At 45.8% G+C, this 27,189-nt stretch overlaps 1 protein-coding gene across 3 annotated transcripts in view; it reads right to left on the bottom strand.

Moving 5' to 3' along the window:
- Positions 1–27,189, bottom strand: part of LOC119161150 (rifampicin phosphotransferase) — a 586,004-nt gene that overhangs the window by 267,569 nt on the left and 291,246 nt on the right. For 2 of the 3 annotated variants that reach the window (XM_075890885.1, XM_037413539.2), the window contains exon 21: positions 9,399–9,470. The exons of the other annotated variant lie outside the window; for it this stretch is intronic. In XM_075890885.1, coding sequence (XP_075747000.1) covers positions 9,399–9,470 — 72 coding nt within the window. The remainder of the gene's footprint in view (positions 1–9,398; positions 9,471–27,189) is intronic. 3 annotated transcript variants of the gene reach the window in all.

Genomic DNA, 27,189 nt, shown 5'->3' with positions numbered 1-27,189 from the left:
ATCTTGTACAACGTTATCAAGGTGTGCCTCCGTAACCCATATTTCCGGTTACTTAGCTTGTGCAGTAAACCTGAAGCCCGCTGTGCTTTTGTAGTTATATACTCTATGTGTGGACTCTAGTTAAGTTTGTCATTATGAATGATTCCCAGATATTTTAGAAAATCTACTTGCTAAATAGGTTCCTGTTTATGTATATTTGAAAATGAAATTGGTTCTGCAAGCGGAAACACCAAGAGCGCACTTTTGTTGACATTTAACGATAAAGAAATCGACTGCAACCGAATTTCTAACATGCTAACATATCTTTGCAATTTAAGTTGTAGTGAGTAAATATCACAGTCAGCAGCAAAGAATGTGATGTCATCAGCATAAATGTAGACAGTAACTTCTTGATCTGTTGGAATTGTGCTCAATAAAGCATTAAAAAAAACTGGAGATAAAACTGCTCCTTGGAGAACTCCGCGCGTTGGTTTAAATCTAGATGAGGAACATCCATCTTTGACGCAGTAGAATTCTCTTGATTTTAATTATTCTGCCACCCACTCAATGAAATATTGTGGGAAATTCAATCTCTTTAGCGTATTTAACAATACGAAGTGCTCCACACTGTCATACGCCTTGGCTATGTCAAGTGTTACTAAAGCAGCGTATTGCATTTTTTTTCGCGCGAGCTGTATTCGGCTCTCTAAATCAGCATGGGCACACCAAATATAGAAATCACTACAAAAGCTGATGTGGTTCGGTTTTATTACTAAATTGTCTGCCATCCAGATAGTTACTCGGCTACGCAGGACCCTCTCTACTAGTTTGCCCATGTTAGATGTTAGAGAGATTTGGTCTGACATTATCGACTGTTAATCTTACGCCCGGATTTTTTAGTTGAGGAATGACCTTTGCTATCCTATTTATTTATATTGATCTACATCTTTTTCTTTCGCACTTTTTTGCTTCCTTCTTTTGTTCTCTCCTTTACTCTATAGTCGCTTATCTTCTACCACTCCCACCCACGCTCTCATTAATAACCCTCCTTTTCGCTTCTCTGCTGATCATGGTAATGATTTGGCGTACCTGCTATTCTTCCCCACCCCTTAGCTATAGCATGGTATGCAGGACTCTCGCGGCTGCGTTTACAATAGAGGCGAAAACGCTTGAGACCAGTGTGCTCAGATTTAGGCGCACGTCAAAGAACCCCAGGTCGACGAAATTTCCGGAGCCCTCTACCACGGTGCCTCATATTCTTTTCGTGGTTTTCGTAGGTGAAACTTCGTAAGTTATTATTATTATTGTTAATATAATAATATTACTTTGATAGTAGTTTGACACTATGCATGGTGGTTTTATTCTAGGAGTTGCTTGGCGTATGTCGGCCTTCTGTGCTTGTTCGTGGAAGTGGTGGAACGAGAATCTCAAGAAGCTCCGTTGTTTGAAATATTCCCTATTGTTGCTACAATTTGCTTTAATATATAAAACTTCAATAAGCCTTGTAATTTACTTACCCACGACTGGCTATATTAAACAGTACGGTCTTTTGTTGTATACTTGAGGACTTGCCTAGGAATATGCAGTTGTCAAAACTTTTGCGCACTTTGCGGAAATCGTAGCCAATTAGGACACTTTCTATATATCGACAATGACCTATTGGCTTGTTTTAACTCATTTCCTTTGGCTTGATCCCACTGCGTAATTCAAGCACTGCATCAAGGGAGGAGAAGGTAAGTTTATTTACAGAAAGGCAGAGAGGTCAGCCTGAGCGATAGCTTGCTCTAGCCTGCTGCTCTACACTAGGGGAAGGGAAAGGGGAAAAGAAAGAATACTGGATGACGATGGTGAGATAGAGAGGTGAGTATGTAGTGTTTTTTCTAGCTGAGACAAATTTCGTAGCCGCGCACATAGTCCAGTTGTTTCCAAAAAGGTTTTAACTGCTCTTGTGACCGCAGTTTGCACTGTTGGTGTCTGGCCAAGGGCCCAACATGGTCTCATCAGTTAATGACCTACTGCGATATAGTTTAGTAAAAGAAATCAGTGTTTGTCGTTGACGTGCGTATGCTTGGCAGACACAAAATATGTGTTCAAGTGTTTCTGGCACATCACAGTGTTCACAATTAGGACCGGTGTCACTGCGACCGATGATATGTGCGTAACGTCTGGTGTACGCTACACCAAGACGAATGCGGTGGATCATACTTGTGAGTGGCCGTTTCAATTTAGGTGGCATGCGGAACCTGATTTCCGGGTCCCATTTGTGAAGTCGCTGGTGTCGCCATTTCGGTTTGGTCCAGTGCTGAAGTGTGTAGCTGCGCATCACGCAGCGAAGAAGGGCATTCGTATCAGCTCGTGAAAACGCAATGCGTACGTCAGGGGCACTGCTTAAGGCATTTTTTTAGTATATGTAATGTATATATGCGCTTACCTGCTTACATTGAGTTTGACGTATGCATTGAGTTTGCTTTCTCTTATTTGGTTGCAATTGTTAAATGTCATATAATATTTCCTTATTATTTGTTGTGTATCTTTTTTGATGTCACAGGCGCATTGTTCTTACATTTATGAAAAACCCTAAACTTACTAAAATCACGGGTACGCTGTTGTATTATTCTTCTTCATAGTTATGCAAAGTGCCTTGGCTTACTATTAGCAGGTAAAGTACCTAGAATCAGTGCTGCACACTGTTTAACTGTAACACCGGCGTTCAGTGCAGCTGCAGTAAAGCAGCTTTTTCTCGAAATCATCTTTCTTGTTGTGGAGATGATATAAAATTCAGTTTGACCTGATTTATCGAAGAATACTTTTCACAGAATGGTATTTGAGGAGCTTTCTTTCAAAATGACTAAACTCTATAACCGAAACTTGCTGCAATAAGGCTGTATGAGACACAAAAACTCTGTGACGAGCGATAGTAGACGACGCTCGGTGTGTGTCTAGCGCCTTCGCGCAAGGAAATCGAAGTACATGGGCGCCAAGCTCGCGGGCGCTCGAGGAACTTCGAATAAAAAAAAGGTTCAGGCATTCTTTTCTCAATCTTGCAAGAGTGTGGACGTCCCTCCTAGGCCACCTCAGAACCCAGAATATCCGACGTCTCCAACAGCGTGTCACAAATGGTGGCCAACATCTCAACGCGAACTAAGATTACGTTTACGTCTTTTATGTGGGGACGTCGTTCCCTACGTGCTCCTTTGGCTCAACCACTGACCTTTGGACATCGTCGGCTGCGTGATTACAAGATGGCGATGGCCCCGTGTTTCGTCAAAGTGTTCAAACACCTGGACCACGACGCCCAGGTGGAGTCTTATAGCAGTGTCTGAATCCGGTACTCTAAAGACCAAGGTAGGCCATGTCGGGTGCGAATTGGAGGAACTGAAACTGTTGATGCTCATGAACCACAACGCCGCCAAATACGACGACGCACCAAAGCCAGCTCTCGCTTGAAGGCAAGTGACGACCTCTTGTGTAACTTACTTGCTCCACTAGTAGAGCGCATCGAGCATCTCGAGTTAAACACATGAAAATTCTGGCGCCGAATCAAGCACGAGTGCAGAAGAGAGCAGTGCGTCGACGAATCTCAAACGCGGCTCGAGAAAGCAACAAAGGCAAGCCAGAAGCGATACTCCCATGTGCATGTCTAACAGTGAAAACGCTGGCGATCGATTTTCGAGTTCCGCGGCGAGCTCCTTACCCCAACTTGGGAAAGATCTAAACGTCCGGTTTCACCAAGTCGACTATTGCTTTAGGACCTTCAGCGTTTCTGATAAGGTTGCCAGATAAATACTTTACGTGGATGCGTCACCACACGAAGGTGGCTAGTATCAGTGCTCGGATTGACATGAAGGCAGCGTTCCGCCAACGTTATAACATTGACTGCGATGTAAAATCTAAGCACTAGATGTTCGGCGCAACGCGATGTGCATGCAAGTCATGTACCGAATTCGCATACGAAAAGCTGGACCTGATAGAGCAGTGCAATTACCCTGTACTACAACAGGAAAAGTGCCTATTTATCATGGCTACTTTGTCCCCCAAGGCACTTTTTTATTACACATTTGAATACGATAAGCTCCTTTCCGCGCTTTGACCAGATCAAAGATACGAAGAAAAGCTATTGAATTTTAGCTGTGGAAGAACGTGGAACGCCATCCAAAACGCGGTCCGCCAAATGCCGTGTTAATGCAAAGCGTTCGCCTCGGAAGCCTATGCACCATCGTCAACTCGCGGACACTGTAGAGTCTAGTAGTTTCTCACACATTGAAGCAGCCCAGAGAAAGGTGCTAAAAGAGAGAGAGAAACAGCTTTTTTGATGGCATAGCAAGGTCGGTGAACTTTATTTGCCGGTGCTTCGAAGGGTGGTGGCCAAACATTTGCCACAACCAAGGTGCTAAAAGGAGGGGATAGGAAAGCGAAGCCATCGCCATGACGACAATCGACTCTCTCCGATATGCGTGTTTAAAGACGATCGTCTTTCTTAGGGACCTTCGACGGAAAAGTTTGGTCTGTCTGTCTGGCTGTCTTTCTGAATATCTGTACATTTGTCTGTTTGTCCGCCCTTAACGATACCTCAAACGACACCAAACGGCTGACACCATCCGCAATACTCACCAATATCTCTCAAGATTTAGCTTTCATTGTTGTGCGATTGTCAATTAAAAAGGAATTATTGCGTTTATCTGAGGCACCATAGCAACACGCCGATAATTTGTATGTCTGCCTGTTTGTCTGCAAAAGAAAAAGAGGTACACACAAGCAATTGAAACGTCACTAGTAAACGGTGCGAGAGTTTGTAAACTTTGCTTGAACGGCTCCCGAAGCGGTCATTTTGTCATGCGGTGTCCTGTACTACTAACTGCAGCATTTTCAAAAAGGTAGGGAGATTTTGAATATTTTACTTCACAGAAGCCGAAAAATGAACAGCTCGTGATGCGGATGTCCTCAAGCAGTCGTCAGTAATTGAGCAGGTGTGATGTGCCTCTGAAACAGGTACTTTTTCTGTTGCTGTCGCCATCAACGAACAAAAAAGAATAATGAAATCTTTGACTCTGAGGCTGTGGAAAGCTTGATTACAGGACCAATAGTTGACAAACTAAGCATAAGGCCTTCTTCCCGACGTTTGTTGGCAGCAAACTGCCATCACCTACAAAATTTGCGTCAACTCAGTGCTGTGGTGACAGTGGACGACCAACACTGCAGCATGACTTAGTTATTGTTGCCCAGTTACCTCACGAAGGATAAATGCTAGGCGATGACTTCTTCCGGGCTTCAAGAGCAGTCATCGACTGGGGCTGGCAGAGCTTCGTGATATTGGTCTCGTAAAGGCTACGCAAGGCCTACCTGATTTGGGAGAAACGACTGCCAGCATTATCGTGGAAGTTAGTTTCTGTGGCCTGGCATCGCATGTCAGAAGGTGAAAACCATTTATTGGTCATCACAGGGACAAAGCTCGTGTATGACCGCTATTCAGTCATAGTGGAACCCATGGCAACAGTTGCATTGGAAAGTGCAACGAAGCTTTTGATCACGAACTATTCTTCTGAACCCGTCGTACTTCCATATCAGGTGACAATTGGCCTTATTGAAGAAACAAGCACAATTGAGGATATTTACCTTGCTGGAGAGTACTGCCAACAGATCCTCCAAATTTAATGCCTGCCATCTCCTGAGGCCCATAATGTGCCACTAGCTTATATGGTCGTCGATCCGTAGCATCATTGAATCGCAGTAGGAGACATCAGCTTTAAAGAGCCACTCACCAGGCCCCATATCAAATTTTAGTTATGCAGTTGAAGTTGTTGGGCGTCCAATGAGGAACATTTTGCCAGAAAATTTTTTTTAATTGATTCATCACGGGCGGAGAAAACGGGTTTTTTGAAGCGGCGCGAAACAAGGATGAGAGAAGGCGAGGTCGAAACCCTTGCCGCTCCTCCGCGTAGCCTTCGCAAGTCAAATCTCTTCCCCACCCTCTCAGGCACCGACAAAGAGCTCACGTGCGCATGACGTGACCTAACAAGTCCAACCTCCGAGCACGCTAGTGGCGTTGCATTGTTGACCAGCGTTATTTTTTGGTCTTCCGCGTGATTCTGTGGGATGGTTTGGAAACACTGGCTCAGACGCGGTAGAATAGTTGAGCACAATGAGTGCGCGAACGCGTAGGAGCGTGCCACGGTGGCCGTCGGCTCTGGGCACTGACCGCGTGTAGGCGAAAGCATTCGAAACACTGACACATCAGCCCTGCATCTCGTTGTGGGGAGTTTGCATTATTGGGTGCTATGAAGTATATTAGGCATCTAAGAACCACCCTTTCCTATCCTCAGTCAAAAGAAGCGGTGGAATGAGCAGTCAGAGGATTCAAGGGCGGTCTTCAGAAATTGAAAGGCGGGAAGCTTGAACATAGTTTGATGCGTTTACTGGTCAATCACAACAGACCCTATTGCAAAAATCGGAACCACTGGGTACCAGCGTCCAGCGCCATGCCTGATTATGGGCCCAGTATGGCGCTGGTACCAGCACCTTCCAGTTGCAGGTAGTGGGATGCTGGATCGTCCAAGTACTGTGCGTAAAATGGCTTCACAGGGTTAAAACAGTGGTGCCCATTTGCCATAAATAACTAATTATATAAGTAAAATAGCGCGATTCATATTGAAAATAAAATAAATTAAAACTTCGAAAATAGGACGCCTTTTTTATTGGATTCCAACCCGTCGCTTCCTGATTGTGAGCTAAGTATGCTAACCACTACACCACGCTGCAACTTTCACAGGGGGCGGTAAAACGACAATTTATCCTTAAAACGCGCCGTTTGACTTCGTGTTTACAAGTCGTAAAGTCAAGATTGACGTGATACTTATTTTCTAATAACAATTGCGTCTTAATTCGACCGTGACGAACGGCTTTTGGGCACCGAATGACGTGCGAATATCAGAAAGAACGGAAAGTTTTTTGAAAAATTCACATCTTAACTGTGAAAAATGTCAAATTGACTGGAGGAGCAGCCACAGATTGTCAGCCGTTGCTGCCGATTGTTTTTTTCTTTTATAGTTGGTTCTCGCACTTGCTACTGGGCAGCATGTACAGATTATTTAAATGTCTTGTTTGGTTCCCAACTAAAAATTGCGTGTTGTTACATATCAGTCAAAAGTACCGGCTAAGTGCGGCCGACAGCTTTCGGTGACAGCCTGCGTAGCTGAAATCACGACGTTCGATCATCGGCGCTCCTTGTGCGAACATCGAAACAACACGAAATAGTTGATTCAGGTTCATAGATGTCTCAACTAAATTTTACAGTTATTCTCACACTTTATAGTTTTGTGTACACGAAGCAAGAAGCGCCGGTAGCATATATACCAACGCGGCTGGCATTTCAGGTTTAATGCTCGCTGGGTCGGGCACCGGGTAAGACCGCTCTCGACGCGGTGAGTTGGGATGGTTGAAGATTCTGCATTTGAGCTTCGGAACATTTCTAACTCTTACTTGAAGTAAGTAGAAGGATAAGCATGGGCAGACATATATTTATGCGGTGTGGCGGAATCAAATGACAGTTTCTTTTCTCGTCCCCCTTGATAAACCTTGCGAAGTGATCGAGAGAACTCATTTACGTTTCGTCCGCTTTGCGGCAAAAACAATTTCCCGTTTCTGTTAAGAGCGGCGGGTAGCTCAAGGCTAACAAACACTGCAACTTGGAATCGTTACAGCAATACACGGATGATGCGAATATGGCCGGTATACGCAGCGGCATATGCTAAAAAGGTGCATTATAATTGCTGCCATACGCACGTGCTCGGTATGCTCGGTTACTTTACGTATTATATATGCTCGGTGTCTGCTACGTAGCTTGGTAAATTACGTACGCTCGGTGTCTGTTACAGTAGCATCTCCCCGTGTCGTCAAATCAAGCATTTTATATTTACCGACACCGAAACATACCACAGCATATGCTACAATAACGTGCACGCTGCGCTGGTAGAAACAGTGCGTGCTCCAATATTCACCAGCGCTTGCCAGTGAAAACTTTAGCGCTTCCAGCGCTTCGCAGTGTGCACCAGAAGCACAGCGGTTGAGCCAGTGCGACACAGCTTTTCTCCAGTGCGCCCAGCGAAGTGCCAGTGATTACAAGCGTGTACTATTGTCTCCAGCATGTACCAGCCCTAAAAAACGTACTGGCATCACGCTGTTTTTGCAATAAGGGAAATTCACAGAAAGCCGGGTGGTCTTCATCCAATTGCTGCTAGAACACCAGATATGGTCGCCACTGGACGCATGTGTTTTAATGGCGCCTGCACCCTCTAATAAAAAGAAAAGGTACGAGTTTATGCTGCCATGAATTGTGATGTGCATGTCCGCAACTACAGGTTCAATGGTAAATCAATGCCAAGACGATTAACAGCCGCATCGGTTAGACAGGTGGTCACAGTGAAGACTCCTCAAACAATCGTGCAGCGTCACATAGACCACGTGCGCACGCGTATAAGATTTTCGCAAGACGAACGCTTGTGGACCGATTCATGCTCTACCAGCAAAAGCAGTACGCTGAGTTTGACGCCAGTCGATTCCCAGCCAACCACGAACCCCGAAGAAGCTGTGAAAGCACATCCTTAAATTGAGCCCTGTCACCGACTAGCATGTGGGCGCTACAGTCCCAACACCCCTGGCACCTGGGACATATAAAACAACCACACAACTGCACCGGCGTTTGACAAGAACATGCAGGCGAGTGCGTCATTTTTAAGTTGAATGAAAACGTGAAAGAAATTACGGTGCTAACCCTCCACGTTATCTGCGCGCTTTCATTGCGCGATCGCAAAGTCCATTTTTTTTTGTTTTCTATCACACAGTTCCCCTTTCCACTTTGCATACATACTTGTATATATATATATATATATATATATATATATATATATATATATATATATAAAGCGCTTAATTTCCTCCTCGCTACATATATATATATATATATATATATATATATATATATATATATATATATATATATATATATATGCACTAAACGCTTTTCTGTTGTTCTCGGCTCACACGATATCTTCAACATCTCCATATTTTTATGATTGCAGCTATAGGCTGCCAGCGCTTTGCAAAATATGTATGTGCCAATATCTTATTGGATCCAGTTTCAGTTCTGAATCGGAGGCAATTTGAGAAAGAGCTTCTCATTGGTTGCACAGCGATATATACAGTGATTATATGAGCGATATATGCAGTTAATATACAGTGATTATGGTTACGCATTGTGGCTTAAGTTACGCCAAGAAACCACAGTGGTTACACAGTTAGTAGAGGTTACTCCTGCGGCTTCATCGGTAAACTACCCATGAAATGATTGTCCTTCATGCCTGCGTTCAGCTCCTTATTATTTTCTCCCCATGGACATGACAAAGCTTTATTTTCATGTGACGCACCTGCAGAACGTAGAGCGTGTCACCTTTGAAAGCCCACTCCACGTCCCGCGGACCACTGAATGCACTCTCCATCTGCAAAGCGAGGAAATATGGCCACATTGATCTCACTCTCTTTAGGTCTCCTAGAAAAAATCACACATTTACTTTAATTGAAGGGTTATTCGGTAAAGAATAAGCAGACGTGAACCAGCGCAAATATACTCGTTTTCACAACAACTTACGTTCATACTAGGCAATTATTTGAGTGTGCAGCGTCAAACTACAGGTTTTCTTTAATTTCAAAGAAAACCTTTTTTCATTCCCTTATCTAATAAACTGATATTGAGCTGGCGTATGAGCGCTAGTGCATTGATGTTTCAGTAGACATAGTTATTAAAAATGAAAGCGGAGAGAAGGACGACAATAATACTGAAGTGGAGTACATATATCGCAAAACAGTGTGGAGCGCATTCATAGTGATTCATGATAAATACCTCGCCCCAACGGCTCTCTTGGACTCACACTCATCAACGTTTTTTCTTTCCACCAGACACACTTGCACTCAGACTCACTAAAAACGTTCTTAGATTTCCTCTCGTTCAGACACACAAAAATATTACTCACCCGGACTCAATGATACTCAGGCGCACGACTCAATATCAGATTTAGTAAGTCTAAATGAGGCGACCTATGAGTTATTTTACTGATCTATGTTCGTTACGCAAGAAATATTGCAAAAGGGCGCTTTTTCTATGTTTTAAAGCTGAGAACGGTTCCTCGCATGAACTTCAACTTTCCCGTATGACATGACCTTGGGTGTACCCTAGCTAACTGGTTAATTTAACAAGGTTAATTTCTCCGCCAAATGATGTCTTTGCGCATCTTAAGGTGTCTACCCCTACAGAAAGACTCACTGGGATAGAGAACGAGCAATTATCGCATTTTAATGCTTTTTTTCTGGGACGGGGGAATCCGGGAGAGATTTGGGACGCACTTTTTGTGAAATGAAAATAAATTTTCGTTCACTTCAAATGAAACACTCGGTATGCTTCGCTCTGTGGTTCCTATTTGGAAGTGTACCTGGCTAACTCATGCAGGAGCAAAGGTTCCTCAGAAATTTAGCAGAAAAGTGCGAGCACATATGAAGCACTGGAGCGCTCTGAAGGAATCGAAAACCTCGCATTAGACGGAAAGCTAGCCAGGCGCTGCTTTTCAGAGTTACAGTTGCTGTCAGTCCTCGTCTTTCACGACCATCGTAGCGTTAAAATATTAGTGGATAGTTTATCTCTTCCCGTTGCAGCATTTGTATGATTTTAATAAAAAGGTAATATCAGTTGCAAAATTCCGAAATCACAGTAAACAGCGGAACTGGCAAGCAAGTTCCACTTCCTGGCGTATGCAACTGCATTACTTCGTCTTTATTGTCTCCATCCACTGACTGTCAAGTTTCATTTGCTCTTTTTAAATGTCATCTTCTTTGTTATCTTTGCCTTTCTTATCTCTCTCAGTATTGTCCTCCTTTTTACGCTCCCCCTTACAATAACACATTACTCACTTCACGGCCACATTTCTCTCCCCGCCTTTCGTCACGCTATGTTGACGGTTAGTTTACGATGTACCATTCCACATCCTCCTTTGTCTCTTCCTGCGTCTTTCTTCCGTGCCTCCTCTTCCCCCTCTCGCTAAATGATAGCATAGAACAGTAACGTATGCGTGGGACTCTGTACGAGCCAGCGCGAAGACAACAGGACGCGTTGATGGCTGACAACAAAAGAACGTTTATTGAATCACTAGATGGCCGAGGAGAAAAAATGGCCCTGGTGGCACTAACGAGGTTGGTGACGCACGCAGCGACGCCGTAGGCCATATGTTTTTTTAAAAGAAGTTGGCTTGACTCAGTACCCTTCAACAAAATGTTGTGGCTTTTAGCGTTTTCTGGTACTACGCCATAGTGGTTGGGGTTGTGGTCCCGGAGGGTGTGGTGGTGTAGTTGCTGTTGAGCTGTGAGCTTAGATATGCTCTCGGTTGCGGCGAAACTCTTCCCCATTTTCATTGGCCACGATGTACAATCTTGGTGTTGGGACTTCGGAGACTACAATCGCCGGATGCCACTCGGAAATTCGGCTGTTCAACGCCGTTACTTCGTATGCAGGATGTAAACGCACTTGGTCTCTTGTGCCTTTGTTGTGGTACGTCTTCTGACGCTGCTGGATCTCCTCGAGTCTTGCCATCACCTGCTTGCGAGGCACTGTCTTAGGCTCTAGTAGCTTGAAGTGGACAGGCAGCTGTCACCTTGTTCTTCTTCCATCAGTCACTGGACTGCGTACTGCAACAGCTTGTCTCTTGGAGTGTTTCTCCACTCTAGTAGGACACTGGAAAACTCTGCAGTCCCGTAAGCAGTCTTCTCAAGAAATTTCTTTACTTCTTGGGCGGCTCGTTCTGCTATCCCATTGAACTGTAGATAGTGAGGACTTGGTGTGGTGTGCTCGTTGTCCCACTGACTCATGTCTTAAGCAAATTCGTGGCTGGTAAATGGTTATCTATTGTCGCTGATAAGCTTACAAGGTAGACCGTGAGTGGCGAAGACTACTTGGCAGAGCATAAGGACGGCTTCAGTGGTCGTGTGTTCAAGCGTCGAATCTCAAAATAAAACGAGTAGAAGTTGACAATGACCCCATATTCCTCTACCTCGTGACAGAAGAAATTGATGCAAAGTGTTTGCCAGGGTAGTTCGTGTACTTCTTCACTCATAATCGGCAGTTATTGGTTCCTGGGCTTATATTTCCTGCAGGGTGCACAGCCATCGGTCTGCTCTTGAATGTCTGCTCACATGTGAGGCCAAAGCATAACGTTTCTGGTACGTTGCTTCCTCGTTTCCTCTTCTCCATGGGCTGCATGCAGGGTGCTTAGGACATGATTTGTCATGCTGCTGAGAAGAATAAGTCTGTTGAATCGAAATATGACAACTTCGCACGGATCTCGTCACGGTACGACGAGAAAGCTCAAATTTATTCAGGGACTGACCTTTTGTTCTCTGGCCATGTGGTAGTCGCATATTCTTTCAGGGTACATAGGTTGCTTTCTTGACTTGCCTAACGATTGATCTGCTGCAGTTTTTCGCTGGAGACGGCCAGCTCCTGAACGACATTTGCTTAGAACTCTTCCTCTTCCGGTACATTTTCTTTTGACAGAGACCATGAATAGGCATATTCTATAAACATCTCGGTTCTTGGTTTACTTATTATCTTGAGCGAATACTTTAAGAGTGCCAGTTGCATCTTTTGCAGGCGTAATGAACACTTGTGGAGTGGTTTCTTGAAAATTGGCTTGAGTGGGTAGTGGTCACTTTCCGCCGAGATGCTTGGCTGTGCAAAGACAGTCGTGAAATCTGGTGCATCCTTGTCGAACGGCTAACATCTATTTTTCAATTTGTGCATACTTCTCTTGGGCTTCTGTTAGAGAGCGAAAAGAGTAAGCCAAGGAGTGTACGTCCTGGTGAGTGAATGCTCCTACTATATGTTGGCTGGGATATTCTTTTAGCATATGGGCTGGGTTTTGCCAAAGAAAGCCAGGCCCAGTGCTTGTGACAAGGCTTTTCGCACGCTGTCAAAGCTTTGTTCCTGCGCATCCGTCCACTTCTATGTGTTGTGCTTCTTCAGTAAGACACATTTATTTATTTAAAAATACCTTACAGGCTCTATTACGGAGCATAGAGTAAGGGGGGTACATAGAAAAGAATGCTAGTGGGTGATAATTCTGTCACAATACAAAGCAACTACAGAGCAACTAATAACTAATAACTAATAAAAATACAAAGCAAGTAATAACATTGGAACTAATAACAGTGGTTGCACAAATGACAAAGAGGGGCTTCAAGCAACAACAAGAATTTCCCAGCCACAAAAAAGCACAAAGAACAAAAACAGAATTCAAGGAGTTAAACAATGCTATTGAGATAGATGTATCATTATTTGCTCGCGAAAGTTTTCATGATTAGTTAAATTGACAATGACGTCGGGTAGATCATTCCAGAGTGCTATGGCACGAGGCAAAGCCGATGAATTGAATTATTTTGTTTTTACAAAGATGCGTGTGATGCTTCGCTGATTGTGAAGTCGTTTAGACATGCGCAATGGTGCCGTTAGTGGGAAGTGTGGTGGCCTGGACGCGTGAATATATTTATGAAGTAAAGACAGGAGGGCAACTGTGCGCCGTATGTCTAGATGCTGTAATGAAAGGTCATGTTTTATTTGTGTGACCCTCGAGGGGCGACTGTAAATACGTAAAATGAACCGTGCCGCCCTGTTTTGCACAGCTTCTAGCTGGTTAATGAGATAGGCTTGGAAGGGGGACCATATGGGTGATGCAAATTCCAGCTGTGAGCGAACAAAGGTTAAGTAAGCTTGTTTGCGGAGGTTATTTGGCGCGTTTCGTAGGTTTTGACGTAAGTATCGCAGTGTTCTTGATGCCTTTGCAGATATGTAGGTTACATGTCCCGCCCAAGTAAGATTAGAAGTGAAATGAACGCCGAGGTACTTATACAAAGACGACCGTGACACGTTGGAATTATTTATGGAGTAATCAAAGTCAACAGTTTATTTTTTTTGACTAAAAGATATTACATATCATTTTGATAAATTTAAAGTCATTTGTCATGCACCACACCAGTTGTTAATGAGATTAAGGTCTTTTTGGAGAGCAAGGTGGTCATTGGTACTAGTTATAGAACGGTATCTAATGCAATCGTCAGCAAAAAGCCGTATTGACGAAGAAATATTAGCTGGAAGATCATTAATGTAAATTAGAAAAAGTAGTGGCCCCAAGACGCTACCCTGAGGCACTCCGGAGGTGACATCGGAAATTGGAGAGGAAGAGGTATTAACCAGAGTGAACTGCTTTCGAAAAGACAAAAAGTTACGGATCCACGGTAAGGTTAGCGAATCTCAACGAAGTTCTGTTAATTTTGAAATCAGACGGGAATGAGGTACGCGGTCGAATGCTTTAGAAAAATTTAGGAAAATGCAGTCAGTTTGTAAATTATTATCCATATTGAAGTGAAGATCAGTGGTAAATTCCAGTAATTGGGTGTCGCAAGAAAAACCTCGCCTAAATCAATGCTGATTCTCAAAAAAGAAGTTATTGGTTTCCAAATGACAATAAATGTGTGAAGAAATGATATGCTCAAGCATCTTGCAGCAAATGCATGTTAATGATATAGGGCGATAATTTTCTGGTGAGTATCTATTGCCACTTTTAAATAAGGGAACTACTTTACCTATTTTCCAATCAGCCGGCAGTTGTCCTGTTGATACAGATTGCGTGAAGATGTGGTACAGGATTTTACTTGAGCCTAATGACGTGTTTTTGAGCACCTTAAAAATAATGTTGTCAATGCCTGAAGAAGTTGATAATTTAAGTTTTCCAATAAGATTCGCAATCCCTTCAGTGCTGATGGCAATAGGTTTTATGAATGTATAATCAAACTCGGGAACTTCTGGCACTCTGGAATAATCTTCACACGTGAACACAGATGAAAAAAATGAGTTCAACACTGAAGCGCTGTCTACATCTGATAGAGGCATATGGTTAGCATCTTGTATACTGACAGATGTGGTAGCATTGCGAGGGGAAATTACTTGCCAGAATTTTTTCGGATTAGTATTTAACATGGAAGGCAAATCGTCTGTAAAATATTTAGATTTCGCTTTGCTTACAAGAGAGCAGTACTCTTTTAAAGAACCCTTGTACTTTTCCCAATCTGAAGGGCTCGAAGTGCGTTTTGCAATTTTGTAGAGCCGCTTCTTCCTTGATCTATGAGACTTAAGCGTTTTGTTAAACGAAGGATTTATATTGTCGTTAGAGATAGAAATTAGGGGACTATATTTATCAACCAAAGTAATGATTTTGTTTTTGAAGAGAATCCAGTTTTCGTTGACTGATCGGTACGGGAAAGATGGAAGAAAAACCAGATCGCTTTTACGATCTGGTTTTTATCGCTTTTTACGATCGTTTACACCTTCGTAATTACCTCTGGTATAGTCCCGAATTTTTTTAACATTGCTATGTAATACGTGGGTTGGGAGGCTAAGTATTATTTGAAGTAGCTTATGGTCACTGAAATTATCTACGTGCAGAATAGAACTAACAGTCTCATGAGCGTTAGTTAAAATTAAGTCTAAAATGTTCGTACCACGAGTCGGTTCCTTGACAACTTGAAACAGGTTATAATCTAGAGTTAGACTTACAAAATCCATTGCTTCGTGGCAGGTAGAAGTTAGGAGAGACCAATCAATCTGGGGAAAATCAAAGCCGCCGAGTAAGTATATATTATCAGGAGAGCATTGCCGAATTGCGGAATCAACGGTTTTGCGCAGCTCTTCTACAAACGAGTTATCCGAGTAGGGAGGGCGATAGCAGACACCTATCAATATTTTTGTTGCTGATGTGATGCAAGCAGTCCATACAATTTCAATAGTGGAGTCTATATTGACGCAAAAGGATGACAGTGTTTTTTTAATAGCTACTAAAACGCCACCGCCTCTTTTTTTATTGCGGTCATGCCTAATATTTTGTAGGCGCTGTTATCGGGGAGAAGCTCGTGATCGGGTATATCAGAATGAAGCCAAGTCTCTGTTATTGCTAAAATGTCAGGGTTACCATATTCTAAGAACGAGCAAAGCTGATCGCGTTTGGGTATAAGGCTGCATATGTTAGTAAAACATAACTGCATGAATGGTGACTTGTTATAGTAATCTGAACACTTAGGTTACGTTGCGTGTGCATGCTTTCTTTGCTATGTTTTGTGAAGTACAACGGAATCCGTTGCGTGATCTCACATGTAGGTCTCGTCATCAATGCGCAGTTTGTCCACTGACAACTTTATTGCTTCTTTAAGCGTTTGGCGAATTCAATTATTTTTTCTTACAATAACGTGTAGATGGCGAGAAGTCCTCACCAATCGAAAAGTCGGTACCCTTTAGTTTATGCGCGGCAGAGAGAACTTTTTTGTTTGTTTTTAAAGGAACTCATTTTAGCTATGATTGGCCACTGCTTATCAGTCTTGTACTTTCCTAGTCTATGTACCCGTTCAAAGTGGTCGTTTGTTAGTGGGATGCCAAGTTTTCGAGAACAGAAAGTTATTATTTTTTCCTCGGATGTTGCCTGATCTTCTTTGTCTTAGTCATCTATACCAAAAAAGAGCAGATTGTCCCACCATTGCTTGTTTTCGGCGTCATCACATCTCATCGTTATAGACTGTAGCCTATCAGTAATATTGCGCAAAGACTCATTAGGCGAAGAATCGAGTACAGTGGAATCAACTGCAATCTTTGCGGTTTCCAAGGCAGTAACTCTTTCCGTCAATTGCTTAATCTGCTGGTCAGCCATATCTTGCCTTTGCTGAATGCTTTTCAATTCACTGAGTATTCTGGCCTGCCCAGTTCAAGCCGGCCGACAACCTGCAAAACTGTGGCGACCTTGTTTTCCAAGGTAGGCCCAGGGTTCGTCTCGACATCGCCACAAACGATGAGCAACAGTTCAATCAGAGCATGGCAAGGCCATGCCGGAAGACAGCATGCTCGCCTCACAGAATCGAACAATGTCGCTGGGCACGACACCGCAATGAAAAAACGATTGTCACTCTTCACACAAACAGTGCACTCAAGGTAACTAACCTGAAAATACAGTAGTGGTAAGCGACCCATTCTCGATGCGGTGTCGTGCCCAAAGGAAACAGTTGTAGGCGGGCGCTTATAACCGGCGGCGTTGACGATATCAGTTGACGATTCCGGTAGCCAAACGAGGGAACTGTTTCCGTCCAAACGTAGCTGTGCACAGAACGATGTCGACCGGAACGAGGCTGCTTCTGATTGGCACTGCTGCCAAGAATCAGGAGACCACGAGCTGAAGCCCATGAGCAGTACAGCTTGAAAATACAGTAGTGGTAAGCGACCCAATCTCGATGCGGTGTCGTACCCAAAGGAAACAGTTGTAGGCGGGCGCTTATAGCCGACGGCGGTGACGATATCAGTTGACGATCCCGGTAGCCAGACGAGGGAACTGTTTCTGCCCAAACGTAGCTGTGCACAGAACGATGTCGACTGAAATGAGGCTGGTTCTGATTGGCACTGCTGCCAAGAAACTGGAGACCACGAGGTGAAGCCCATGAGCAGTACAGCCTGAAAATACAGTAGTGGTGAGCGACCCATTCTCGATGCGGTGTCGTGCCCACATAGAGGTGTACTTCTCTTCAACATGTTCGAGAGAAAACTGGCAACAAAGTTTACCATTCCCAGGTATGTCTTGAGTTGCTTGGTGTTTTCTGGGAATTGATTGAACCACGAGAACCGCACCTGCTGTTTTCAGGCCAATTTAGAGTCTTCGGTCAGTTAGCCTGAACCCTTGATAGCGTACCTGTGTCTTACAGAAGTGACACTTGGCATCGTTCAGATTGAGGTTTACTTCTTGGCCCCGTTGCAAAACATTTCGCAGATGTCTGTCGTGCTCCTTCTTAGCTTAACTCCATACTAGTATATCATCCATGAATAGGTCGACGCCATCGAGACCTTGGAGTGTTTGGTGCATTTCTTTCTGAAAGACTACCGGTACTGTGGAAATTCCAAACAGTATTTGTAGAAATTTGTATCATCCGTATGGCATGCTGAGGGCACATAAGCATGAACTGGGCTTGACAAGTCGGATTTGCCAAAATCCAGTGGTGGCGTCCAGCGTAGAGAAGCACTTGGCAGAGACTATCTTTGTCACGACGTCCTCAAGCATCGGCATGTGGTCCACAGGATACAAAGAAATCCTTACCTTGTCTTTCTTTACCACAACTACCATTTGACTTCCACATTGGGTCAGTTCCGTGACAGGCGCAAGGCCTCCATTTGCGTCCGTTTACTCTATTCGGTCTTCGCCTTTTCACGGAGAGCAAGTGCAATGCTGCTGGTGGGCTTGGCTACACCTTAAAATTTCTTGTGCAGGCTCACGTGATAAATCACACCCATAGCTCATCGAGGTCTTTGGGTGTGTCAGACAATGGTCTTGCTAATTCAAGAAGTTGTTTTTCTGTAGTTGTGAGTGTGGCCTCAAGTTAGATGAGTGCTAGCTTCTGAGTCAGTACACCACTTTGAGTTGTTGGCACGCGTTCTTGCACAACAAAAAATGTGCTTGAGCAGATTTATGTTTGCTTGTAGGTTGTGAGGTCACTCTTCCTATTGTTTTTTTCTTTTGCCCAAAAAACGGGCTAAGCAACTTGCTGCTTTCTTACAGTTACGCGCTTGTAACCACTTTCAGTTGCTTGAGCAAAATCACTGAATAGTTGCCTCCGGTGTCCACGTCGCAAAGCACTGACTTGCCTTCAATCTCAGTCTCGGCCTTGCATACTCCACTCGTTTGCATGCGTGTTTGCGAGACAGCATAAAGAAAGTAATTCTCTTCGCAATAAGGGCTGCAGCGTGAGCACGAAGGTGCTAGAAGAAACAGATGAAAGGCGAGGCGCGGAAAGCAAAGAGGACAACACGAGCTCTGTGTTGTTCGGCAATTTTTAACAGCTTGCCTACTACGCTTTGGCTTCAAAATTGAACGTGCGGTAAATCCTCCGTCACTCTTCTTCAAGGAGGCAAGGAAGGAAGCAACAAAAGGGAGCAGGCAGGGAGTTTAACCAGAAAAACACATGGATGGCTACCCTACACTGGGGGATTAGAGAACGGGACAAGAAAGATCAGAAAGGGGGAAAAAGGAAAAGAAAATGAAAGAGACTGACAGTAATTTCACTGCAGCGTGTAGAACTCCACCACAAGTCTGAAGCATTCACACAAACCTGTCTTTCTCTAGTAACACAAGAGGGCTTTCACTGCTTTTTTTGCTTTCCACGAATGTTGACGGTGCTGTCTTAACACCTGCACAGAAAGAGGCTTATCATTCAGTCGCCGAAATTCATTGGCAAGTACTTGTCTGTCTGACGCCAACTGAGGATAGTAGCACAGACGGTGTTTGACAATTTCATCGGTGATTGATGGATATGGGGGGTTTAACGTCCGTAAACGACCATATGATTATGAGAAACGCCGTTGAGAAAGCTAGGGAAATTCTGACCACCTGGGGTTCTTTAACGTGCGCCCAAATCTGAGCACGCGGGCGTACACCATTTTCGTCTCGATCAAAAATGCAGTCGCCAAAGCAGGGATTCGATCCCGCGACCTGCAAGTCAGCAGCTGAGTACCTTAGCCACGATACCACCGCGGCGAGGCTTTCACTGGTGAAGCAAACATCGCATGCTGCACTGTAAGTCATTCCGATTAACGTGGTATAAGCTTTCGTGAAACAACTTCCACCCAAAGACGATAGAAAAGCGAAGTTTCACGTCAGTGTAAGCCAGGCGGAGGCCGGAGCTGTAGTGAAGAATCAAGTTCATGTTGTCTTGTACGTCGTAAGCTTGGTGTGTTCCACTCAGTCAGTGTGAGACTGCGGGCCAATTGACAAATCTGCCTCGCCACGTACGCTGTTGAAAATGAGTTGTAACACTGTTTTATTTTTCGTGTGACGTGCGAGCACCATGATCTGCAGAATCATTATCGCCTATACCACAACGCCCACGTGACCATTGAAAGACGACGTGATGGCCTTTTGGTATTATGAGGTGTTGAAGTTTCATGGTTTGGTGGGTCAATTGGTTGTGCCATCCGCGTCGGAGAACTGACCGCAGGCACTGCAATGTGGTCTTGAGTCAGAAAACATGGCCCGTTGACTTGATCCCTCTTCACAAATTATGACGACTGTTATGCCAGCGAGTCCTCGTCAAACGACCGTGCCTCTGAAAAAGGCAATCTGGGTCAAGGCCAGCCCGCAGTCTGCCTGGCGCGATCACCTCGACGGCGTGAACACGCGCGGCGCTCCTCTGGCCCACGTGCAGTGAGTCAGTTGCGCACGTGACAGCGAGCCGGCGTCCTCGTGTCAGGTGGTCTGACGCATGGCGCGGCGGCCCCATTGGCGGAATCTGCCCGGACGACCAGCGGCGCTTCTGATTGGACATTTTGGTTGGACCCGGTGTAAATAAAACAAGCCCTGCGGCGCGTCGCGATCGGCGGTCCTATGTGAGAGGCGTCCCCGTGTCGGAGTGCCGACATGTGTGTGAGTCAGCGGTCTTAGGCGAAAGGCTGACCTATGTGTTAGAGAGGAGAGTTCGGCTCTTCGAGTCTCTGTCGGCCCCAGTGCCGAAATTGTAACGCCTCTGTAAATATGCTGTACATAAACCTTGTTTAACTCACCGTCGTCTCGTCCGCTCGTCTTATCAGCTCTGCGCAGAAGCAGTCGCGAGCTGATAAACATACGCTACCAAACGGCTGGTGACCTTCCCGGCGGAGTTGAAAGCAGTGGCGCCTCCGGGGCCGTGTTGGCGTCGCCGTCTTTCGCAACAGTGGTGGCTTCGGCGGGATCGGTCCGTCGTTCGCAACAGTGGAGGTCAGCGGCGGGATTTTGGAGGTGGCTTCGCAACAGTGGTGGCAGCGATGGGATCGGTCCGTCGTTCTCAACAGTGGTGGCAGCGGTGGGATCGGCCGGCGTCAGCGACATCGATGCGGTGAGTGCCTGATGTTTTCCCCTCAGTTCACCAGACTGCTCTAGCTCAGGTTGTAGTAGTTTAGAGAAGGGCTGTGTGAAGCATTAGAGTGAGCTTTGATCGTTTCAAGCAAAGTCGAAGTGCTTTGAAACCAAAGTTAATGCGGAGGGGGTAAACACGGGAGAGTGAAAAGTTGCTTGCGCGTCTTGCTAGTTGACTTATAGTGGGTACGGCAAGTAAATTGTTAACAGGGGCAAACAGCAAGAGGCTAGTGTGAACGATGGAGAACCTTAAAGTGAAGGAACTCATCGAAATTTATGAGGAACTCGGCATTACTTTGGGCCGTGCGAAACGAAAGCAAGCGATCCTTGAGATCATGAAGGATGAGGGAGTGTCGGCTGAGGAAGTCGATGAGGCCTGGGCGGATATTAAAGCACGCCGCGAAGAGGCTGAAAGGCGCGAAGCTCGCGAAGAAGCTGAAAGGCGCGAAGCTCGCGAAGAAGCTGAAAGGCGCGAACGTCGCGAGGAGGCCGAGAGACAAGAGCGCCTAGAGTTGAAACGACTAGAATTGGCAATCCTACAGTGTTCGCAGGCGCCTAGCGTAGCTTCTCCGACGATTCAGGTCAGCGGTATTAGAATTCGGGATCAACTGCCACCGTTCGTAGTAGGCGAGGACATGGCGAAGTATCTCGTCAAGTTTGAACACGTCTGTGAGCGAAATGCTTTGGAGCAGTCTCTTTGGGCGCGGAACCTGTTAGCTCTTCTTCCCGGCGAAGTGTCCGACGCATTAACTTGCTTGTCTAGGGAAGCGTTTGAGAGCTATGACGAGGTTAAGGAAGTGCTCTTGAGACGTTATAAGTTGTCGCCCGAGGCTTTCAGGCAAAGGTTCCGGTATGCTGAAAAGGGGAATGAGTCACACGTTGACTTCGCGTTTCGTCTTAAAGCCGATTTAATTGAATGGCTCAAGGGCGAAGGTGTTTATGATGATCGCGATAAAGTGGTGGAATGCGTTGCATTGGAGCAATTCTACCGCTGCATCGAGGATAATGTCAGACTTTGGCTGCAGGACAGACTTAGTGAAGTACAGCTAAACAAGGCAGCAGAGTTAGCTGAGGAGTATTATACTCGCCGAAAGTTGCACAGCAGGGCAGTGCGCGTTGAAAAAGATGAGAGAAAAGAGGGCTTTTCAAGGAAACCTGATCAACGGAAACCCGTTCCGCACCGTAATTTCAAAAAGGACCCGTCTCTTACGAAGGACCGTGTAGGGGAAGGGCAAGCAGAAGCGGAGAAATTGAGTGAGGTTTCTACCACACAGGCATTAGAACCGGAAAACAAACGGAAGCCGCTAATCTGCTACAACTGCAAAAAGGAAGGGCACATCGCGAGAAACTGTCAGGAAAAGTTTGCTTTCGCAACGATCCGAGAATCAGAAAAAACATTCGGTTGTTGGAGCCGTATCTCCAAGAAATTAGGGTGAATGAGAAAACGTGCCGAGCACTTAGAGACTCAGCGGCAACCATGGACGTTGTCCATCCTTCGTTGGTGTCTCCGGATGACTTCACAGGAGAATGCGCGTGGATCAGGCAGGTCGCCGAGGAGCAGAGTGTTCGCTTACCAATCGCCACGGTTGTCATTAAAGGCCCGTTTGGTAAGCTTCGCACCGAAGCGGCTGTGTCTGCCGCGCTAAATGATCGTTTTCCTTATCTTTTCTCCAACAACTCGGAGCAGCTTCTCAAAGAGCAGGGTAAATCGTTCTTCCCCAACTTAGCGTACATGGCCCTCACGCGATCGCAAGCGCGGAAGCTCTCGCAAGAGCTTGACCTTGTTCAAAGCGGTGAACTCTCAAGTGACCTTGTCGGCGGGTCGACGGAACCTCAGAGAGGAAACTTTCCGCGTGAGTCATGTGAGCAGTCGCGCGAGCGGCCCGTCGCCGGACCGACCAGCGCGGTTCCCGTGGAAAGGGGAGACGACATGGCGCCATTGGATCAGAGGGAGAGGGCTGCAACGCTCTCGCCTGTAGCGGAAAGTTGGAGCGAGCTGCCGAGAGTTGATCGAGAGACGCTCATTCGGGAGCAGCGTGAGGATCTCTCGATTGAAGCGCTAGTGGAAAGCCACGTTGAAACGCTAGTGGAAAGCCAGATTGAAGCGCTAGTGGAAAGCCAAATTGAAGCGCGAGTGGAAAGCCAGAAAAACGCGGTAAAAGTGCTGTCGAAGGAGCACTACGAGGAATCGGTGAAGAAGCGTGCTTTTGAAGTAGGGAGTCAGGCAATGCTGCTGCAGCCGTTCAAAAAGAACAGGCTTGAGGTTGATTGGGAAGGGCCCGCCAAAGTATTATCGAAGCCTTGCGATACAAATTATGAAGTGAAATTAGGAAGGTGGCCGGACAAAATTTACAATTTCAAAGCGGTCGTAAATCAGCTGTTGAAGGCTTCAGAGGAAGAGGGAGCAGAAATTTGGAGTTCTTGTGAGGTAATCGAGGGGGGGATCGAAAGCAATCTGGGAGGAGTTGAACCTAGAGCCTAGGTTAAGTGAAGTCCAAAAGGAAGACCCGAGAAATATTGTTTTGGTGTTTGAAGACGTGTTTTCGGACCGCCCCGGAAACACGAGGGTGATCGAACACGATATCGAGCTAAGCGGTGAGGAGCCAATCCGTAGCAAGCCGTATCGTTGTTCCCCTGTGCAACGTCGAAAGTGTGAGCCGCTCTTGGTGCCGCATAGGTATCGTCGCCTAAAAGTGGCCGGTTACTGAGGTGGAGCATGTTGCTCCACAGCGCAACTTTGACGTTCGCTAAAAAAAAGGGGAAAGGTAAACGTTAATGCAGGTGCATTGAGCAGTGCGTTTAGTTAGTACCTTCTCAACCTTTCGGTTTCTGGCTGGCGATTCGGGGCAAAATTTTGACCTCATCACGACCTGGCCTGAGCGCTCTCGTTCAGAGTGATCTCAAGGGGCCAACTTTAGGTGGTATTCTAATTCGTTGCGTTGTTGTAATTGTGAAAAATTCAAGTTCTTACTTTAAGAGTCTTGTGTCCCACATGTGCCTCTTGATGTAGAGGGAACAAAATTCCGATAAACACGTAGATAGGTATATGTTGTACTATACTTTGTCTGGTGTTCTGTCGGGTGACCGAGGGCACTTGCTTGTGTCGTCTGTTGTCTGTTGTCGAACCGTTCTTAGCAAGTCGCAGAACCATCGACAAGTGCTGAAACCGAAGATGGTCAGAAGAGACGAGTGAAGCTGGTCGACAAGTTGTGGCGACAAGCCAGTGGAGCTGGGGTCCGTCGTCAAAAATGGGATGTGTTCCCGGAACAGTTTGGAGCTGTATTCTCCCCATGGCCCTGGAGGCGAACCTGGAGGGACCTGGCGAACGAGCGCACCTGACATCCGAGCCCCGTGGAAGCAGCTCGTCTTTCCGGTGCATTGTCTGGCGGCGGGGGTGCTGTTATGCCAGCGAGTCCTCGTCAAACGACCGTGCCTCTGAAAAAGGCAATCTGGGTCAAGGCCAGCCCGCAGTCTGCCTGGCGCGATCACCTCGACGGCGTGAACACGCGCGGCGCTCCTCTGGCCCACGTGCAGTGAGTCAGTTGCGCACGTGACAGCGAGCCGGCGTCCTCGTGTCAGGTGGTCTGACGCATGGCGCGGCGGCCCCATTGGCGGAATCTGCCCGGACGACCAGCGGCGCTTCTGATTGGACATTTTGGTTGGACCCGGTGTAAATAAAACAAGCCCTGCGGCGCGTCGCGATCGGCGGTCCTATGTGAGAGGCGTCCCCGTGTCGGAGTGCCGACATGTGTGTGAGTCAGCGGTCTTAGGCGAAAGGCTGACCTATGTGTTAGAGAGGAGAGTTCGGCTCTTCGAGTCTCTGTCGGCCCCAGTGCCGAAATTGTAACGCCTCTGTAAATATGCTGTACATAAACCTTGTTTAACTCACCGTCGTCTCGTCCGCTCGTCTTATCAGCTCTGCGCAGAAGCAGTCGCGAGCTGATAAACATACGCTACCAAACGGCTGGTGACCTTCCCGGCGGAGTTGAAAGCAGTGGCGCCTCCGGGGCCGTGTTGGCGTCGCCGTCTTTCGCAACAGTGGTGGCTTCGGCGGGATCGGTCCGTCGTTCGCAACAGTGGAGGTCAGCGGCGGGATTTTGGAGGTGGCTTCGCAACAGTGGTGGCAGCGATGGGATCGGTCCGTCGTTCTCAACACGACAAATGTTCCCGCGTGAACTTATTTCGGCTTACCGAAGAGTTCAGTCGCAGTGGTGTAGAACTTGTAGTTGTTTTTCTCAAATTTCCCCGCTACCCAAATATCTTGCGTCGTATCCAGGAACTTCGTTGCTAAGAGCAAGGACGTAACAGTTCCTGCAGCCATGGCAAGGCTGCACGAGTGCTTGAGTCCATCGGAAGCTTATAGTTAGGCAGACAGTGTTGGGCCAGCTGCGTCGGGACTTCTCACACTATGTGAGACTCTGTACAAGCCAGTGCGCAGAAAACAGGGTGCGCTGATGGCTGACATCAAAATAATGTAAAGTTGAACAGCGCGAAAAAATGCACAGTGGACAGGAAAAGGATGGGACGAGCGCCGACTTCTAAGTAAATTTATATTTACAAGAACGCTGTTGATAACTCAAGTTATTAAAACACTTAAGACTGACAAATTTAAAAATAAAAAGTGTCATCAAAAATCACTGAGCCTGCCACACCTACCCTCGTACCACAGAAACCATAGCTCTCTTACTAACAGAGCAACTGATGGCTTGCTTAAGCTTGCGCTCTTTTCAAGCGCCATCTGAGCAGCCTCAAAGATTATACGCTCATGTTCTTTTTTAATCGTACTGAGAACTTAATCTCATCAATCGGCGGAGTTCACCACACGTTCTCATGTGTTGCACCAGGCAGCCATCTTTGCCATTACGAATTTGCCAATAATTTAAAAGTGTGGCTGTTTGGTCTAGTTGGTCTGATGTGACGATTTTTATAGCGCGAGAACAGAACGACGACAAAGGGACAAAAAGGAGACGACAAGAAGGAGCGCTCGTCTCTTTCTTGTCCCTTTGTCGGCGTTCTGTTCTGGTGCTATAACTCTGGTAACGCCATTGATGTTCATAATGGCAAAGATAAAAAGACAATTTTTGTCAGTAAGATTAAAGAAGAGCACGAGCGTATAGTCACTGAGGCCGCTCAGATGGCTCTAAAGGAGTGCTTTCGTAAGGAAGCCATCAGTTGCTCTGTTGGAAAGAGAGATATGTTTTGGGGGGTTGAGGGTCGGTGTATCTGGCTTACTGATTGTTGATGATATTTCGTATCTTTACATCTGTCATTTTTTAGTTTTTTTGTTCACTCGGGTATATCAACAACCTTCTTGTCAATAAAAATTTAGTTTGGAATCAGCGCTTGTTCTGTCCTTTTTGTGTCCGCCATGTATTTTTTCACGCTGTTAAACCTCAAATATGCTAAACCAACTACCCAGTTAGAAACTTTCTTAAGAAAAAAACATTTATTGAATCAGTATGTGGCCAGCCGAGGAGGGAAAATGACGCCAGTGGCGCTAACAATGTCGGTGGCTCATGCAGCAACGCCATAGGCCGCACTATGCTGTTGGGCTAGTTGGTGTATAACGCTGTAAAACACTGTTGGCGCAAACTTGAAAGACGAGACACAAAAAAGCGCGCACTCGCAACTGACTATATTTATCTATTTATTTATTTATTCATTCAAGATATCTTACAGGCTCACTGAAGGGCATTGAGTAAGGGGGGCACCAGTATACAAACGAAATTACAATGAAGAAGAAAAGCAGACGAAAATATATATATAAAAAGATTTCACAAGTCAAGGTACAACAGCATTACACAATATTAGAGTGCAAAGAAATCAGGTTATCACGAAACGTTTCACGGTTAGAAATGGTAACAACATGATCCGAAAGATCGTTCCAATATGCAATGGCTCGAGGTAGTGATGATAAGTTAAATGCCTGCGTGGGACCATAAAAGCGCATGAAGCTACGTGCATTGTGAATGCCCCGGGAAGTGCGCGCAGGAAAATAAAGTGGCAAACAGTCAATTCCGTTACTATAAATGTACCTATGAAAGAGACATAAATGGGCAGTGTTCCGGCGTATTTCCTGTGACTGATATGCAAGGTCTTGTTTTATTAGGGTAATGCTTGAATGATAGTCGTAGTTTCCAGAGACGAATCTCGCTGTCCTATTCTGGATGGCTTTCAACATACGTACCAGGTAACCTTGATATGGTGACCA

This window comes from Rhipicephalus microplus, chromosome 3, assembly GCF_043290135.1.
Source record: "Rhipicephalus microplus isolate Deutch F79 chromosome 3, USDA_Rmic, whole genome shotgun sequence".
In the NCBI taxonomy this organism is placed as follows: domain Eukaryota; kingdom Metazoa; phylum Arthropoda; class Arachnida; order Ixodida; family Ixodidae; genus Rhipicephalus; species Rhipicephalus microplus.
Note: the sequence above shows the minus strand (reverse complement) of the source record. Positions and strands in the feature narration are given on the sequence as shown.